Genomic DNA, 17,998 nt, shown 5'->3' with positions numbered 1-17,998 from the left:
GGGGTGGGGCTGACGGTGACACAGAAGCTGCGCATCTATAATTTAATGTGTCTATGCACATTGTGCCAAATGTGAGTGCAATATTTATTGCTTTATAAATATATTTTATAGTGAATGCAATGTTGCACTAAGAGTGTCATCTCTTTCATTGTGGGTCTGTCCTACTGAAGCCTGGTACTTCTCATCAAGCAAGTCTTCCATATTACATACATACTGCTGGTATTATTTTGAGAAATTGTGAGTCCCCATTTGCGATTTTCTAAGTTGTTTTTTCCTGTCGAACATATTACACTATATATATTTTTGTTCTCCACATACGGTGACATCTGCGCTTCCCACAAGTCTTTTTTTCTGCACACAGGATAATTGGGCTGATCTCTTACCATGGGCTGAGTTCGCACAAAACTCTCTTAGGAACAAATCAACCCAAGAGTCGCCCTTCTTCAATTATGGCTACCACCCTAATTCTCTTCCTATTTCTTCTAATATCTCTGGAGTCCTTGCTGCTGATGCCAGAGTCAATGCTCTTCAAGAGTCATGGAATAAGATTCGGAGAACTCTTCAGGAATCCGTTCGGAGACAAAAGATCCAGGCGGATCGACATCGTCTAATGGCGCCCAGGTTTAAGACGGGAGACAAGGTATGGCTCTCATCAAAGAACATCAGATTAAAGACACCTACCTTAAAATTGGCTCCCAGATTCTTGGGACCTTTCAAGATCCTGGAACAGGTTAATCCTGTGGCGTACCGCCTGGACTTGCCTCCCTCTATGAAGATACCATCGGTATTCCATGTCTCTCTTCTGAAACCTGTCAAACAGAGTTCCAGGTATCCTGATGTTGTTCCCCCTCCTCGCCCTGTGTTGGTGCATGGTCAAGAGGAATTTGAAATTCGCTCTATCATTGACCCAAGAATCTCCAGAGGAAAGGTGCAGTTCCTTGTACACTGGAAGGGTTTCGGTCCTGAAGAACGTTCCTGGGTCTCCAGTGACCAGATCCACACTCCCGGCTTGCTCAGACTGTTCCACGCCAGGTACCCAGACAAGCCATTTATGGATCGTCCGGAAATCGATCCTCATGGGGGGGGGGTGGTGTATTGTGAGGATTCGGGGATTGCGTCCCTTGCGGTGCGGTCCCTCCTCTCTACATACCAGTACTGCAGCGGCTGCTACCTCCAATCCGCCTCCCGCTGGTGCGCGCACCCCCGCTCTGTTTACAGACCGCGCACCTGCTCCTCTTCTACGAGGTTACGGACCTCCGCTGCCCAAGCTGCGAGTCAAGATTGCTATGAGCCCTTGTCTTCCTGCAGCCTATCCCTGCCTCCGCTGGGGCCGCGCCTCTGCTCTGCTTCCTGCCTCATTGGTCACTTCCTGTATAAGAACCTGCTCAGTCTCATTGCTGAGCATAACTTTGTGTAGCCTTTGCGTGTGTCTCTCTTGTCCAGCCCAGTCTTGTCTTGTTCTCTGCAGTTAACTTCTCGTGTTCCGACCTGGCTTTGCATTTGGATTCTCCCTGGCTCTTGACTCCTGGCTTATGGATAACAACTATGAGTACCTCTCCAACCCCAGACCACAGGCTTACGGACATCAACTACGTGCACCTCTCCAAGTCCCGGACCCCGGCAAGTATTGGATTAACCCTTTCTTCATACCCAGACCCAGCAACGCTACAAACCACCTTCTGGGCCCGCCCCTGCTACTGTGGGTGTGTGGCATAGTCCTTCCCACCTCAGTGCCAGGGTCAGGTCTTGTTTGTGGGCTCGCACAAGCGCTCCAAAGATGCAGTTTTGTTTCGTGACACATTGGATTGAAGGATTGAGTGTCCTGCAGAAATCGTTTCTGGCAGCGAGACTTGCTTGCAAGTTTATTGTAAGCAGCAACTGCCTCATTTTTCAGAACCATATGAATGTTGCTAGGCAATCTGGAAGAGTCCTTGGAAAGCAGTGTCAAGAGAAACGCCATTCTATCGGTATTATGAAAAATCAAGAGGACGACCAACCTAGATAGCAGAAGCGTCACTGGACGCAGTGCTCCTATCATCAAGAACAATGGTCCTGTCAGTGGCAGCAAGAAGAGTGCTGTTTGACTTGCAACAACAACTTTGTTCTCTTCCCTACGAAGGTTAATTTCTCTTTGTGAGAAAACTAGATGCCATAATATCTGGGGGAAAGTGCCTTTTTACCCCAGGAAAGAAGTAAGAATTCTTTATGCCTCAGCAAGACTTAATGCCTTATGGAGGCAGAAGCGTTACTATTGGACAGCCGGGGAGGAGCTGCAGCGGAAGACGGAAGCTGCGCTTCTCCACTACTGTCCAATAGTAACGCTCCTGCTCCGGTAACATGTTCCTCTGGTCCCACTGACACCGGCTGTGAAGGATGTCTTCCGTTGTTCACACCGACTGAAGAATGACGTCCTCTGCTGCCACCACCACCAGGATGTCTTCCACCATGATGTCGCCATGGTCCTTCTCACACTCCGCCGCTGGCTGCATGTAAGTCAAAACTACGTGGCCGGGTACCTGGTTACCCGGTAATATTTTTTTTAATTATTTTTCCTGGGTGGCCGGAACTGGTTACCTGGTAATTTTTGGGACCCAGTGCAACACTACCAGAACCAAAGAAATTGGCATGGAGGTTGAGCAGTAAGCATTAAAGTAAAAGTCAACCTCGTCTATTAATTGTCTGGAGAGGAGAGAGGATGTCCGGTGCCACAGCAAACAGCAAATCTGACTCCAGTTCCGGTGATAGTACAAAAAAAGCTTTATTGAAGAAGACACACAATTAAAAAACAGCATGCTGCAACACAGCCTCCTCGGCTATTTACACCATTAAGTGTTGGATTCACCCAGTGGGATTTCTGAGCGCATGACAGCTTTATACCTTTGTATTTATTGTCTGGCTCTGTTTTCAGGAATAAGATAGGAATATGAGCTGTTCCCAGCTACAAGCTGGGTTTTAGAAACGCTTTGTCCGCTTTATTAAGAACAGATATAGCATCATTAGTGCTGAGATTTCTAAAGCGGGTCAGTGACCTGAAACCTCAAATTAAATGTGTAGATTCTTTCACTAGTGTTGGAAGCTCTAGTCGATCTTTACCCATTGGAACATTTTGCAGCAAAGAACATTGACTATTAACTTAGGAGATAGTATTGTTTTGGTAGCATCTGCAAGTTGTGTGGAAGAATTGCAGACTCTCAGGCAGAAAATATTTTCTAGTTTTTCTGCAGGACAAAGCAGTCTTGAGACTTTTATCACATATCCTTCCAAAGGTCATGTCCTCATTTCACCTCAATCAAGAAATCAATTTTTCATTTTGCCCGACTCCTACAAATCCTAATTAGACTACATAACTTAAATGTAAACAGTTATAAGTAGAAAGAGAGCACTCGCTGACCAAAACAATTAAATATAAGTTGTTAATAGACAGAATTAAATCAAGCAAGTTATAATAATGTAAAATACAATTATTCAAATACCAAGTCCAGCAGCCAACATCCTTATAGAAGGAATTTTCACATCCCTCCCAACAGTAGACTAAAAACGAAAAAAGGGATGCAAACGGCGCTTGTGCCAGGTAGGTTAAGGGGAGAAGAAATAACCACTGAGCAGATGTCTTGTGTGCAACACAGCTTTGAAAAATCTGAAGGCTGGTGAGATACTTAGCTTTGCTTCTGCTGTAGTCTTTTCAAATTAGAGTTGAATTACTTCCTTCTGCTTCTCACATAGAGATCCATTGCATCAAAAAGGATAAAAGAGTGCATAGCATAATACTGTTTTAATGAACATACAAGATAATTAAACAAAGTTCCATTCTCAAACGGCAATGTTTCTGAACAGTTGAATAAAATGCTTTCCAGCAATGTCTCTCTCCACGCTCCGGTCACTCCCGGCAGTCCACGCAGTTCCTAGGATAAGGCAGGTATCCACGATTGATGTAATGAGCTCCCGTGGCTTCCTTTCTTGCTTCCAGGTTACTCCGATGTTTGTGGTGTCCTCGGAAACCCCTTGTCGGTATAGCGAAGACACTTCAGGATTCATGACAAATTTTTCGGAGGTGTATGGTGCCTCAAAAGGATCAACCTAACGCTTTTCGCGAATCTCTCTTCATCAGATGTAAAGTTAAATACCTCACCAGCCTTCAGATTTTGCAGATCTGTGTTGCACACAAGATATCTGCTCAGTGGTTATTTCTTCTCCCCTTAACCTACCTGGTCCTAGCTCTGTTAGCATCCATTTTTGGTTTTTATAACTTAGATGTAGTTGGGTGTTTGAAGATAAACGTACTCTTATAGAGAAATACAGAAAATCATCACATTATTTATAATCAGAAGGTCCTGGAAGAGGGCAGCAAGCCTCAAGGGTAGCTGTCACGGTAACTTATGACAAGATATAACGAACACCAAATATCTGGGTTGAACTGAACGAGGCTTAGATATAATAAAATATAATTTATTCCTTGAAAAAGGTGAACACAGCAATATAGTACAATTAGCAGGCAAGAAGGTAACACTTACTTAGGGTTGGGGAATGGAGAAGTATCAGCTAGCAATTCTCCAGCAATCCGGTGACATTCCAGGTGGAATCAGAAGAACAACTAAAAACTGTAGTGTTGACACAGTTTATATACCTTTGTAACCCTATTCTTAACATTGAATACAGACTATTGGTGAACAATTATCTGTATCCAATCCCTAACGTGGAGACACAGTTTAACCCATGCCCCCCAGCTAGTTAGCCCATGTGTACTGGGACTCTGAGGGTCTTATTTCTGTAGCCCCATAATTAAATCAGGGGCGACGACCAGTATACCAAATGAAGTATCTGGTAGGATCTTCATTGTTTGTAGGTGTAGACATAACACTTACAAACCACTCCAGTTTGATTCTTCGCCCTCAGGTAACAATTAGAGTGGCAGAGTCTGATTAGTATTTTGTTCCTAGTGTAAACAATCAGGGCAGTTAACTTTTGATCACAGGGCTTATGCTCAATCATCCGGCTGCCCTTCCGGACCTATTAGCATAGCAGATGGAGTCTGCATTTTCAGAGCAGATCCAAAATACCATATACACTTTAATATCTGCACATATTAATAAGTTCCGTTCTGGGGGCTCTGTGTGTCGAAATTTGCCAGTTTTTAATGCCTACAGTGACGCTACATATTGGCCAAATTTCAACTCTCTGCGACCTCCAGAACCGGAGATACAGAAATGCACTTTAAAACATTAAAATACAGGATTATAATGAAACAGGGGAACATACATTTTCCTGACATGACAAGGTGTAAGCCACATTCCTGGACCGCAGTCCAGTTAACCCCTTGCCTCCCTGGTGAGGTCAGGGGGTGGCCATATGGGGTGCAACCCCTTTAATACCAGGCCAACCCCCCTCTCCCTCTACACCTCCCCTTCTTAATGGGTGACCTGTGGCCCACTGGCCCTAACGGGGAGTCGGGCACTGCTGGCACCCTTAATGAACTCAGTCTCAAAGGGATAGTCCTGACGTGAAAGTCCATCAGCATTGCTGTTTTCACTACCCTTTTTGTGCTGAATTGTAAACTCAAACTCTTGCAAGGCCAAGCTCCACCTTAACAACTTGGCATTCTCCCCTGATGCCCTCTGCAGCCAACTCAGGGGGTTGTGGTCTGTGAGGACCGTGAAAGCCCTTCCATACACATAGGGCTGGAGTTTTTTGAGTGCCCACACAATAGCCAAGCACTCTTTCTCAATGGTGGCATAGGCCCCCTCTCTGGGGAGTAGTTTTCAGCTGAGGTACACCACAGGGTGCTCTCTACCGTCGTCCCCCACCTGGCTCAACACAGCCCCAATGCCATAGTCTGAGGCATCAGTCTGTATGAGGAAATGTTTGGTATAGTCCAGGGCAGCCAGTATGGGGGCCCCAGCAAGCGCAATTTTCAGTGCCTGGAATGCAGTCTCACAGGCAGGAGTCCAGGTGATAAGCACAAGCAGTTGCTTCTTAGTCAAATCAGTCAGGGGTTTGGCCACGGCGCTGTACTGTGGGACAAACTTCCTATAGTACCCTGCGGTGCCCAAAAATGCCATGACCTGTTTCTTGGTTTTTGGAACAGGCCACTGAACTATGGCTTCTACCTTGGCTGGCTCTGGTTTTAGGTGCCCCCCACCCACCCTGTGCCCTAAGTACAGGACCTCTGCCATCCCTACCATAAACTTAGTGGGTTTCAAGGTAAGCCCAGCCTCCTTGATCCTATCCAGCACCGCAGCTACATGTCCTAAGTGGGAGTCCCAGGAATTACTGAAGATAGTGATGTCATCTAAGTAAGCCCTGGCATAGCTCTGCATCCCTTCCAGTAACCTATTGACCAGGCGTTGGAAGGTAGCCGGGGCATTCTTCATCCCAAATGGCATCACTAAAAACTCATAAACGCCACTTGGAGTGATGAATGCTGACTTCTCCCTAGCCTCCATGGTCAGTGGGATTTGCCAATAGCCTTTGCTCAAATCCATAGTGGTCAGATACCTTGCCCCCGCAAAGTTCATCCAGTAACTCATCCATGCGGTGCATGGGGTAGGCATCTGACACCGTCCCAGCGTTGAGCAAGCGGTAGTCCACACAAAACCGGGTGGTCTTGTCCTTCTTAGGGACTAGAACTACTGGGCTTGCCCAAGGACTCTGGGACGGTACCGTTAAACCTCTCACATAATCCGTTTGTCTGGGGATGGTAAGGGGTGTACACCGCAGGCATCCCAGAGACAATGTAACAGTTCACTCATGAACTGCGACCCTTGATCGGTTAGGATCTCACTAGGGAAACCTACCCTAGAAAAAATGTTCAGCAAAGCTGCTGCCACTGTCTTGGCATCTATGGTGCCAAGCGCTACCGCCTCAGGGTTACCGGGTGGCAAAATCCACCACCGTGAGGATGTAGCGCTTCCCTGACCTGCTAGGAATCATAAGGGGTCCTACAAGGTCCATCACTACTCTCTGGAAGGGTTCCCCTATTATCGGTAGGGGTTTCAGGGGTGCCTTCACACGGTTGCCCGCCTTACCCACTCGCTGGCAGGCATCACAAGAGCGGCAGAAATTGCCCACATCTCGAGATGCCCCCGGCCAGTAGTAACGCTGTAATAACCGGGCTCGCGTTCTGTTGACCCCCTGATGTCCCGCTAACGGAATAGAGTGAGCTACCCGTAACAATTGCTGTCGGTACCCCTAGGGCACTACTAGCTGTCGCTTACCGGTCAATCCCTCCTCTATCCCTGGGTTCCCTTCTTCTCTATACAGGAGTCCCTTATCCCATAGGCAGTGCTCAGTGCCTTCCCCTGCCTGAGATTCGGATGCCCGAAGTCTCACGCCGGCCAGGGTAGGGTCTGTCTTCACTGCCTCCCTAAACTGGGCTCCTAATTCTGGCCACCCCCCAGTCATGTCATTGTCCGGAGAATGGGGAAGGGTGAGGGGAAACAGTAAGTCAGTCTGTGGTTGCAACTGATCCTGGCTTACCTCCCCGGGCTCCTCTGCGCCCTCCGCTAACGTTGGTCCCAAAGGCTGGGGGACTGGCGCCGCCGCCATTGCCGCTGTCTGGCTCTTTGTAACCGCCGCCACTACAGCGGGTTTGGGCACTCGATCGTAGGTGCAGGTCATCGGACCCAGATCGTTGCCAAGAAGAACTTCAGCATCCAAACCGGGTAAAACCCCCACCTCCCGCACACCCTGGCCCTCCCCCCAATCCAAAAAGATTCTGGCCACTTGCAGGAAACGTGGCTCTCCGTCGGCCACAGTGATCTGTATTCCAGGGCCTGGGATCAATGCCTCTGGCCGGACCATATCAGGTCGGACCAGGGTCACTGCAGCTCCTGAATCCAGCAAGCCGACTGCTTGCCGATCACCGACTGTGACCGGGGTGAGATGTCTGCTCCGGCCGTCCGTCTGCTGCAGGTCCGCGCTGAGATGTCCTCCGCTCCTGGCTGTAGGCACCGATGAAACCGGGACAGGCGTTGCATGGGACGTCTCGCTTGGAGTTGGTTCCATGACCGGTCCGGAGTCTTTGGTGGAAGCCACCCGCACACGGGCTACCGGCTTCGCAGCTGGGGTGTGTTGCCCCTGATGGGGTCCGCCGGAACGCAGGGGTTCCGGGCAATCTGGTCTGATGTGACCAGGGTGGTTGCAGTTGTAGCACCGGCGCTCGTGCCGGAGCTCCCCCGCCTTCGGTGGACTGCTGCCCGTAGGCGGCCTCTGATTCCATTGGGGGGTATTGGCAGACTTTCTGGCCGGTGCCACCGCCGCCTTGGCTACTGCTTTGGTGGTCATCAGGGCTCGGCTGGCCACATAGTCGTCTGCAAGCCTCGCCGCCTCCTGGTAAGTCTTGGGCTTCTTGTCGTACACCCAAGCTCTCACCGCCGGCGGGCACTGCTGCATGAGCTGCTCCTGAAAGATGAGGTCCAGCAGGCGTTGGTAAGTCCGTGCCTCATTGCCCTCCACCCAGCGTATCCTGTACAAAGCCATGCGGGTCACGTAGATAACATAGGACTCCTGGGGCTGCCTCTCTTCCTGCCGGAATTTACCCCGGTAGGCTTCAGGGGTAAAACCGTACTGAAACAATAACAGTTCTTTCAGGTGGTCATAGTCATCAGCATACTCATCTGGAAGCACCATCATCGTCTGCTTTGCCAAGCCGGACAGTAAGGGGTCGAAACGTGCAACCCGATGCTAGGGAAGCACTTTGTACCGCCGACACTGTGTTTCACAGTTCTTTAGAAAGCTGTCGATCTGATCAGTACCTTCCACGAACTTGGTGAGACTGTGCTGCTCCAGTTTGAGTTCATCGTTGTTGGGATGGACAGGGGGGCAATAAGCGGGTCTGTTCATTGCCATAGTGATAAACTGCAGCCGCTCCTCCGGTGTCCCTCTGTATCTCCACGCAGTAATCAGTGCCAACATTTCAGGGGTGAACGGACTGGTAGCCGCAGCAACCAGTACCCCTCCTGTTGCACTGCTCCCGGGAGGTGCACTCGTTCCCTTCCCGAGATTCTGCCGCCCCGGCACTGGGTTCCTTCCCTGATCTCCGGGTGGCTGTATAAGGGCAAGCTGAGCCGTATCCTGAGGCTCTGCAAGCCGGGCTTCATAGTCACCGGTTGCGTCAACCATGTCTGCGACCTCCTGGTTCTCATAGGGCAGTCCATATTCACGGCACTTGTCTTTCAGCTGAGCTCGGGTCCTCATGTTGGATGAGCATTCAGCCTCGCTCATGGTTCACGGTCGCAGCAGTGAGGTGGTGTTACAACTTGTGTTAACTGTTGCACTACTGTGTGTTCAATATCTTTAGTCCCAGGAACTCGCAATTCCCTTCGAGTTCCCACTATATTACACGGTGCCGCAGTACACTGTAATACAGGTTCAGTTCAATCCCACCGCTTGCCACCAGTTAATTATAGAGCTTGTCACAGTAACTTATGACAAGATATAATGAACACCAAATATCTGGGTTGAACTGAATGAGGCTTGGATATAATAAAATATAATTTATTCCTTGAAAAAGGAGAACACAGCAATATAGTACAATTAACAGGCAAGAAGGTAACACTTACTTAGGGTTGGGGAATGGAGAAGTATCAGCTAACAATTCTCCAGCAATCCGGTGACATTCCAGGTGGAATCAGAAGAACAACTAAAAACTGTAGTGTTGACACAGTTTATATACCTTTGTAACCCTATTCTTAACATTTAATACAGACTATTGGTGAACAATTATCTGTATCCAATCCCTAACGTGGAGACACAGTTTAACCCATGCCCCCCAGCTAGTTAGCCCATGCCCCCCAGCTAGTTTGCCCATGTGTACTGGGACTCTGAGGGTCTTATTTCTGTAGCCCCATAATTAAATCAGGGGCGACGACAAGTCGACCAAATGAAGTATCTGGTAGGATCTTCATTGTTTGTAGGTGTAGACATAACACTTACAAACCACTCCAGTTTGATGATTCTCAGCCCTCAGGTAACAATTAGACTGGCAGAGTCTGTTGATTAGTACTTTGTTCCTAGTGTAAACAATCAGGGCAGTTAACTTTTGATCACAGGGCTTATGCTCAATCATCCGGCTGCCCTTCCTGACCTATTAGCATAGCAGATGGAGTCTGCATTTTCAGCGCAGATCCAAAATACCATATACACTTTAATATCTGCACATATTAATAAGTTCCGTTCTGGGGGGCCTAGTGGGTCGAAATTTGCCAGTTTTTAATGCCTACAGTGACGCTACATATTGGCCAAATTTCTACTCTCTGCGACCTCCAGAACCGGAGATACAGAAATGCACTTTAAAACATTAAAATACAGGATTATAATGAAACAGGGGAACATACATTTTCCTGACATGACAAGGTGTAAGCCACATTCCTGGACCGCAGTCCAGTTAACCCCTTGCCTCCCTGGTGAGGCCAGGGGGTGGCCATATGGGGTGCAACCCCTTTAATACCATGCCAACACCCCTCTCCCTCTACAGTAGCCTTATCAAGATGGATTACTTAATGTATCAAACTTGCCTATAACCTTGAAGGTCAAACAGGTTCCGTAGAGAATAAAGTCACATTTGACCATGGCTATTTCGTCCTCATGGGCATTCAAAGTCCATGCATCTCCAAGACAAATTTGTAAAGTTGCAGTCTGGTTCTTGTTCACACCTTTGTGAAATAATACATGCTGGATGTACAAGCCTCACCTGAGTCAAGATTTGGCAGGAGAATTCTGCAAGTTATTGTAGAGTGAGTGAACCGTTAACTAAAAAATTGTGTATTCTTGTCCTCGTGTTTTCCCTCTACATCTACGTCACCCCAAAGGCAGCCGGCCTTTGGCGAAGACCGTCTTTGGCCAGTCAAAGGGCAGCTAAAGGGTGTGGTAATGTTTGGTAATGTTAAAGCTGCTTTATTTCAATCTGAAACTAAGCAGCCCTTTTATACTCTGTACCCATATTTCCAACGTCTGTGAATTGACCGTATAACCTCTGTTCATTTAATGTAACCATGTATTATCATAACTCTATGCCCAGGACATACTTGAAAACGAGAGTTAACTCTCAATGTAGTACTTCCTGATTTAAAACATTTTATAAATAAATTAACATATATCAGTTATGTTTTATAGCCATGGGAGAATCTAAAGACTGCCTTTGCAGGGAAAGGGAGCGGCTTATATACCAGGTCCCTGCAGAAGTTTACTGTCCAACCTCTGCTGAGGGAGGAGCTAATCCCAATTGGTACCCTCGGCCATTAGTGGAGTGCAGGGAAAAAAATTACAGTAAACTGAATACATTTTCTATATCAGAATGGTGAAATGCTTTCACAAATAGTTTTTATTGGACCTTTACATTTTCTTCAGTTGCATTTCTGGAGAAATTAGCATAAAGTTCAAGCAAATTAAATGTAACATGAACATATTGCTAAAGAGAAGTTTTCTTGTAGATGTTGTATTAATTTAGATTTTGTTTGTGTTTAAACTTGGATAATTTAAGGTTACTAAAGGTGCACATTTATATTTTTTTAAATTAGGATCTATTTATAATCACATGAAATGTAAATGATATTTTCCACAAATTATAATCTTTGCTTGATCTAAAAATGAAGATCTTCGATAGTACGGTTGCTCCGTTTTTTTTTAATGTAATGATTGATCATTGAATCATTTTATTAGTTTATTATTCCTGTATTTTTTAACTGGATCAAAGGAAAAAACAAATTTTTGTGAAATTGATCATATCTGCCATTATTCTTGTTTAGATATAAACGGAAGTAGGTCTTTACTAACACAATTTCTATCTTTATTCTTACATATAGCATTTGTACAATCTGATTCATTTGGATCTTTCCTACAACAAGCTTTCAGTTCTGGAAGGTGTTCATGCAAAGCTTGGAAATATCAAGACACTACATTTAGCTGGCAATGTATTGGAGAGTCTCAGTGGTCTCTGTAAATTATATTCCCTTGTCAACCTGGACCTAAGTAACAACAAAATCAAGCAGGTACTATACATTAATTGAATCATTGTTTAGTTGAGGTAACAATTGAAAGACGTAATATTGATTGGACAATTATGCTTAGTAAAGGTCTACTAACGTTTTAAAGAATACACTGCTGTATTTGCTGATATTTTCATAGAAAATCTATGATCCTAACATTATATTCTGGTCATCTGCTTTAGGCATACTAGAAAAGTTAAACCTTTCTTTCCTTTCCGTCAATCAGGCAGCACCATGGGTAGTAAGCTCCACATCCCTGAGGTAGGACAGGATCAAACCTGCAGGTGCCCTAAAAAGGACACCTTTACCTGTGAAGATTTTTTTCCCTGTCCTACATAATAGTAGGAGCTTGCACAGAGAAAATATTTTTTTATGAGGCTCTCTTGGATGTCTCTTGCTACAGGTCCCTATCTTAGGGGGTTACCCAGGGAGAAGGGGGCTAAGTGCACCCCTTTCCTTCCAAAAAAAAGGAGCCAGCTCACAAGGTGAGGCTGGTTCCCCTTTGCAGAGCGGCATGGTCGCTTACCTCTTGGAGCTGGTGAAATCTTCAGCCAACGTCACTCGGTCCGCAGGGCAGCACAGTGAGAAGACCGCGAGTGCTGATTCCGACAAAGGGGCGTAGGAGATGGGGGTCCAGCATTGCGTCACACACAGGCTCAGCCCAATGAGTCTACAGAGCCCTCCTGCACCAATATGGCTGCCATGTAGTGTCGGAGTGGAGCGGGCCCTTTATAAATAAAAAAAACGTAAACAGCAGGCAGACAAGTGATATGAGAGGAGACGCGCTGGAGATTAGGGGATAAACACCTTCACTACTGTCTGATGGCAAGTAATAGAAGGGAAATAATTCAGTGGAAAACATCTTCTGAATCAGGTAAAACTGGGAGAGGGGAGGATTACTGTTTCGTATGATATATTATGTATCCCACAGAAGCGCCTCAGGAACCTAGTGCAGGGCATGTTAGTCCCAAGAAAGAGACTGCAAAGTTCAAACATTTTACTTGTGCAGGATGTGAACAACCTTGACCTGACAAGTAAAAGAAAAAAATATGTTGTGCCTGCATAAAGCAACTGGTGATGGAAGAAAATCTCATCCAGATCCAGGGCTTTCTGGGATGATTTCAGTCAGCAATGCAGCAAACATTTTATAGTTTTAAATTCACATATTTTACAAACAGCGTCGGAAACTTCGATGCAAAGAGAAGAACCTATGACAGTTTACGAATAGTCTATCGGAGGCGATACTCTGCCTCCTCTCATGAATCGGATAGGAAAGCCTCAGCAGGTACAGAATTCCCAGAATATTCCTCTGAAGAGAAAGGTGAAGCAAGAGGAGAATTTGAAAACTTCACAACAGAAGATATTGACAAACTCGGGAAATCAGTTAAAGCAGTAATAGAAATAGAAGTCAAATAGCTGATAAGGCAAGTTCACAAAGAAAGGGTAGAGTATTTCCAGTACATACAGCAATCAAAAAGCTGATCAAAGAAACCATCCTGGTCAAGAAAATGTAACAAGATGTATCCTTTTGATTCAGAGGATTCCAAGATTTGGGATAATCCTTCAAAAGTAGACATACCTTTAGCACGCTATCGAAGGTTGGCCAGCCTTTTAGATGATGGTTCAAGCTTCCGAGACGGCCCTCTCAACAACATTGTATCTTAAAGCTTGGATAGCAGATACAGCTTCCAAGAAAAGCTTTGTTCCATACCATTTGAAGGCTCCTTATTATTCAAAGCAGAATTATAGGAACTTGTGGAAAAATTAACAGGTAACAAGGCAAGAGTGTTACCCAGAAGACAGAAGACAGACAAAGGCACTCAAATCATTTTTTTTTCGTGGCCCAAGACCATCTCAAAAAGAATTTGTCATACAAGAGCTTTAGAAGATAGTCTTCTTCTTCCAGGACTAGACAAGGGAGAAGATCTACAAGATGAAGATCAACAGGGACCTCAGACTTCTAGAGACCAATATCCTTCTGATGCCAGGTTTCCAAGAATCAGTCATCAAATAGGCGGAAGACTCCAGCAGTTTTCTACACGGTGGCAGAAAATAACAGATCTCTGGGTACATCAGCTAATAGAGAGGTTACTCAATTGAATTCACTGAAAAAACGGTGAACAGGTTTATCATCACCCCTTCCCCAGTGTGTCCAATTAAAAAGAGAACACTGAGAGGCAGTATGAAAATTCAAAGTGGACAGAGTGGTAGTACCGGTACCAGAACATCTAGAAGGGAATGGAACATACTCGATTTCTGTTTATGGTTTCAAAGGCCAGTCCTGAATCTAAAATTCCTAAATCAGTATGTTCGCAGGGAACATTTCAAAATGGAGTCCATAAAGCCTGTTATCAACTTTCTAAGCCCAGGATATTTTATGTCAGCAATAGATTTAAGATGTCTATTTACATATTCCCATCTGCTTTGCTTACCCACATTTCTTGAGGTTGCCATTGAAGAGGGAATCAAAGTAAAGCATTTTCAATTTGATGGCTTACCTTCCAGCTTATCTTCCGCGCCCAGAGTATTACATAGTTACATAGGTTGAAAAAAATGTACGCCCATCAAGTTCAACCTATTCTAAATTTAGACAACAGATACTTTATCTTATATCTATACTTACTTATTGATCCAGAGGAAGGCAAACAAAAACCCCCAGAATCATATCATCCAATGATATCTCATAAGGGGAAAATAAATTCCTTCCTGCCTCCAAGAATTGGCAATCGGATTAATCCCTGGATCAACATCCTTCACATGTATACTTATTTGGTATATCCCTGTATACCTTTCCTATCTAAAAAGATGTCCAACCTTTTTTTGAACAAATCTATTGCATCTGCCATCACAGTCTCCATGGGTAATGAATTCCACATTTTAACCCCGTACTATAAAGATCCCTTTCCTTTGTTGGTGAAATCTTCTTTCCTCCACCCTTAAGGGATGCCCCCCGTCCTTTGTACTGCCCTTGGGATGAATAGTTCTTTTGAAAGCTCCCTCTACTGTCCCCGAATATATTTGTATATAGTTATCATATCCCCTCTTAGACGCCTTTTTTTTAATGTAAATAAATCTAATTTAGCTCGCCTTTCCTCATAAGTTATTTATTGTGATTTTATACGGTATTGTGACCATTATAGTTACATAGTAGATGAGGTTGAAAAAAGACTGTACATCCATCAAGTTCAACCCATGCTACATTTAGACAACAGATACTTTATCCTATATCTATTCTTCCTTATTGATCCAGAGGAAGGAAAACAAAAAACCCCAGTGTCATATCATCCAATGATATCTCATAAGGGGAAAAATAAATTCCTTCCTGCCTCCAAGAATTGGCAATCGGATTAATCCCTGGATCAACATCCTTCACATGTATACTTATTTGGTATATCCCTGTATACCTTTCCTATCTAAAAAGATGTCCAACCTTTTTTTTTAACAAATCTATTGTATCTGCCATCACAGTCTCCATGGGTAATGAATTCCACATTTTAACCCCTTACTATAAAGATCCCTTTCCTTTGTTGGTGAAATCTTCTTTCCTCCACCCTTAAGGGATGTCTGCCGTCCTTTGTACTGCCCTTGGGATGAATAGTTCTTTTGAAAGCTCCCTCTACTGTCCCCAAATATATTTGTATATAGTTATCATATCCCCTCTTAGACGCCTTTTTTTTAAATGTAAATAAATCTAATTTAGCTAGCCTTTCCTCATAAGTTAGATTGTCCATTCCCTTTATTAATTTGGTGGCTCTTCTCGGCACTCTCTCTAGTTCCATAATGTATTTTCTTTGGATTGGTGCCCAAAATTGTACTCCATATTCAAGGTGTGGTCTTACTAATGCTTTGGAAAGGGGCATAATTATGTTTACTTCCCTTTCATCCATTGCCAGTTTAATTCAAGATAAGATCTTGTTTGCCTTTGCAGCTACTGCATGACTTTGGGCACTATTGCTAAGCCTGCTGTCTACAAGCACTCCTAAATCCTTCTCCATCAAGGATTTCCCCAATTTATCCCCATTTAATTTGTAATTCGCCTTTTTATTCTTGCATCCAAATGCATAACCTTACATTTATCTTTATTAAACCTCATCTGCCATTTACCTGGCACGTTTTCCAGTCTCTCCAAATCCTTCTGAAGAGAAATTACATCCTGCTCTGATTCTACTGCCTTACACAATTTAGTATCAGCAAAGATGGAGACTTTCCTCTCGATGCCAACCTCAAGGTCACTAATAAACAAGTTAAAAAGCATGGATCCCAGTACCGATCCCTGAGGTACTCCACTCACAACTTTTTCTTATTCACAAAAGTAATGGTGCTGATGGCGGCAGGAATAAGTGAACAAGGCAACTCCTGAAAAATCACATCCAGTACGTATTGGAAATCCTGCAGGAGTTTGGCTGGGTCAATTGGGAGAAAAGCAAATAAAGACCAACACAAAACATTATTTTTCATAGGGCTACAATTCAATACAGAATTGTATTGTCCTCAGATAAGTTTGTTTGTCAACATCAAAATCTGATAAAACACGTTGGATACCTCCAGGACTGTGTAAACTATATCGCTTCGTCAAGCAATGAGTACTATGACTTATGTCAGCGTCCATAGAAGCAGTGCCATGGGAAAGATTTCACATGCGTCAACTTCAGACAGAAGTCCTATGGCAGCACTTCAAATCAACCACACAGATCAGCAGGTCTTAAAATTAGGAAAATACAACCTCAGATGAACAACAACACATGACATATATTACACAGTGTCATGATTTATTTAACAAAAATAAAACCAAAATGGAGAAGCTATTTGTGAAAAACGTAGTACACCCTTACTGCTTCCATAGGAATTAAGATGCTAAGTAGCAGACAGGTGCTGCTAATCAAATGCCCTTGATTAATTGATCATCAGCAAGTGTGACCACCTCTATAAAAGCCAAAGTTTTAGCAGTTTGCTGTTCTGGAGCATTCAGGTGTGTGTTAACACAATGCCAAGGATGAAAGACATCAGCAATGATCTTAGAGAAGCAATTGTTGCTGCCCATCAATCTGGAAAGGGTTATAAGGCCATTTCCAAACAATTTAAAGTTCATCATTCTACAGTGAGAAAGATTATTAAAAAGTGGAAAATATTCAAGACATTTGCCAATCTTCCCAGGAGTGGACGTCCCAACAAATTCACCCCAAGATCAGACCATGCAATGCTCAGAGAGATTTCAAAAACCCCAAGAATTACATCTAAGACTCTACAGGCCTCAGTTAGCATATTAAATGTTAAAGTTCATATCGGTACAATTAGAAAATTGTTAAAAAAGGGTTGCCAGGAGAAAGCCTCTTCTCTCTAAAAAGAACATGGCAGCACGGCTTAGTTGCATCTGAACAAACAACAAGACTTTGGGAACAATGTCCTTTGGACAGACGAGACCAAAGTGGAGATGTTTGGCGAAAACCAAACACAGTATATCAGCACAAACACCTCATACCAACTGTCAAGCACAGTGGTGGAGGGGTGATGATTTGGGCTTGTTTTGCAGCCACAGGACTTGGTAACCTTGAAGTCATGGAGTCGACCATGAACACCTGTATACAAAGTATTCTAGAGTCAAATGTGAGGCCATCTGTCCGACAGCTAAAGCTTGGCTGAAATTGGGTCATGCAACACGACAATGATCCCAAGCACACCGCAAATCTACAACAGAATGGCTGCAAAAAGAAAAGAATCAAGGTGTTGCAATGGCCCAGTCAAAGTCCAGACCTCAACCCGATTGAAATGCTGTGGCTGGACCTTAAGAGAGCTGTGCATAAACAAATGCCCACAAACCTCAATTAACTGAAGCAACGTTGTAAAGAAGAGTGGGCCAAAATTCCTCCACAATGATGTGAGAGACTGATAAAGTCATACAGAAAATGATTACTTCAAGTAACTGCTGCTAAAGGTGGTTCTACAAGCTATTTAATCATAAGGTATACATCGTTTTTGACACATGGCTTCTCCATTTTGGCTTTATTTTTGTTAAATAA

General features: G+C 44.5%; 1 protein-coding gene across 8 annotated transcripts in view; it reads left to right on the top strand.

Annotated features, from left to right (window-relative positions):
- Positions 1–17,998, top strand: part of NISCH (nischarin) — a 185,329-nt gene that overhangs the window by 66,561 nt on the left and 100,770 nt on the right. For 7 of the 8 annotated variants that reach the window (XR_012788657.1, XM_075575031.1, XM_075575036.1 and 4 more), the window contains exon 10: positions 11,799–11,984. The exons of the other annotated variant lie outside the window; for it this stretch is intronic. Coding sequence is in view for 6 of the 7 variants with exons in the window: in XM_075575031.1 (XP_075431146.1) it covers positions 11,799–11,984 (186 nt within the window). In the remaining variant the exon portion in view is untranslated. The remainder of the gene's footprint in view (positions 1–11,798; positions 11,985–17,998) is intronic. 8 annotated transcript variants of the gene reach the window in all.

The sequence above is a fragment of the Ascaphus truei genome, chromosome 17 (genome assembly GCF_040206685.1).
Source record: "Ascaphus truei isolate aAscTru1 chromosome 17, aAscTru1.hap1, whole genome shotgun sequence".
Taxonomy (NCBI): domain Eukaryota; kingdom Metazoa; phylum Chordata; class Amphibia; order Anura; family Ascaphidae; genus Ascaphus; species Ascaphus truei.
This window is presented reverse-complemented; position numbering and strand designations above follow the sequence as displayed.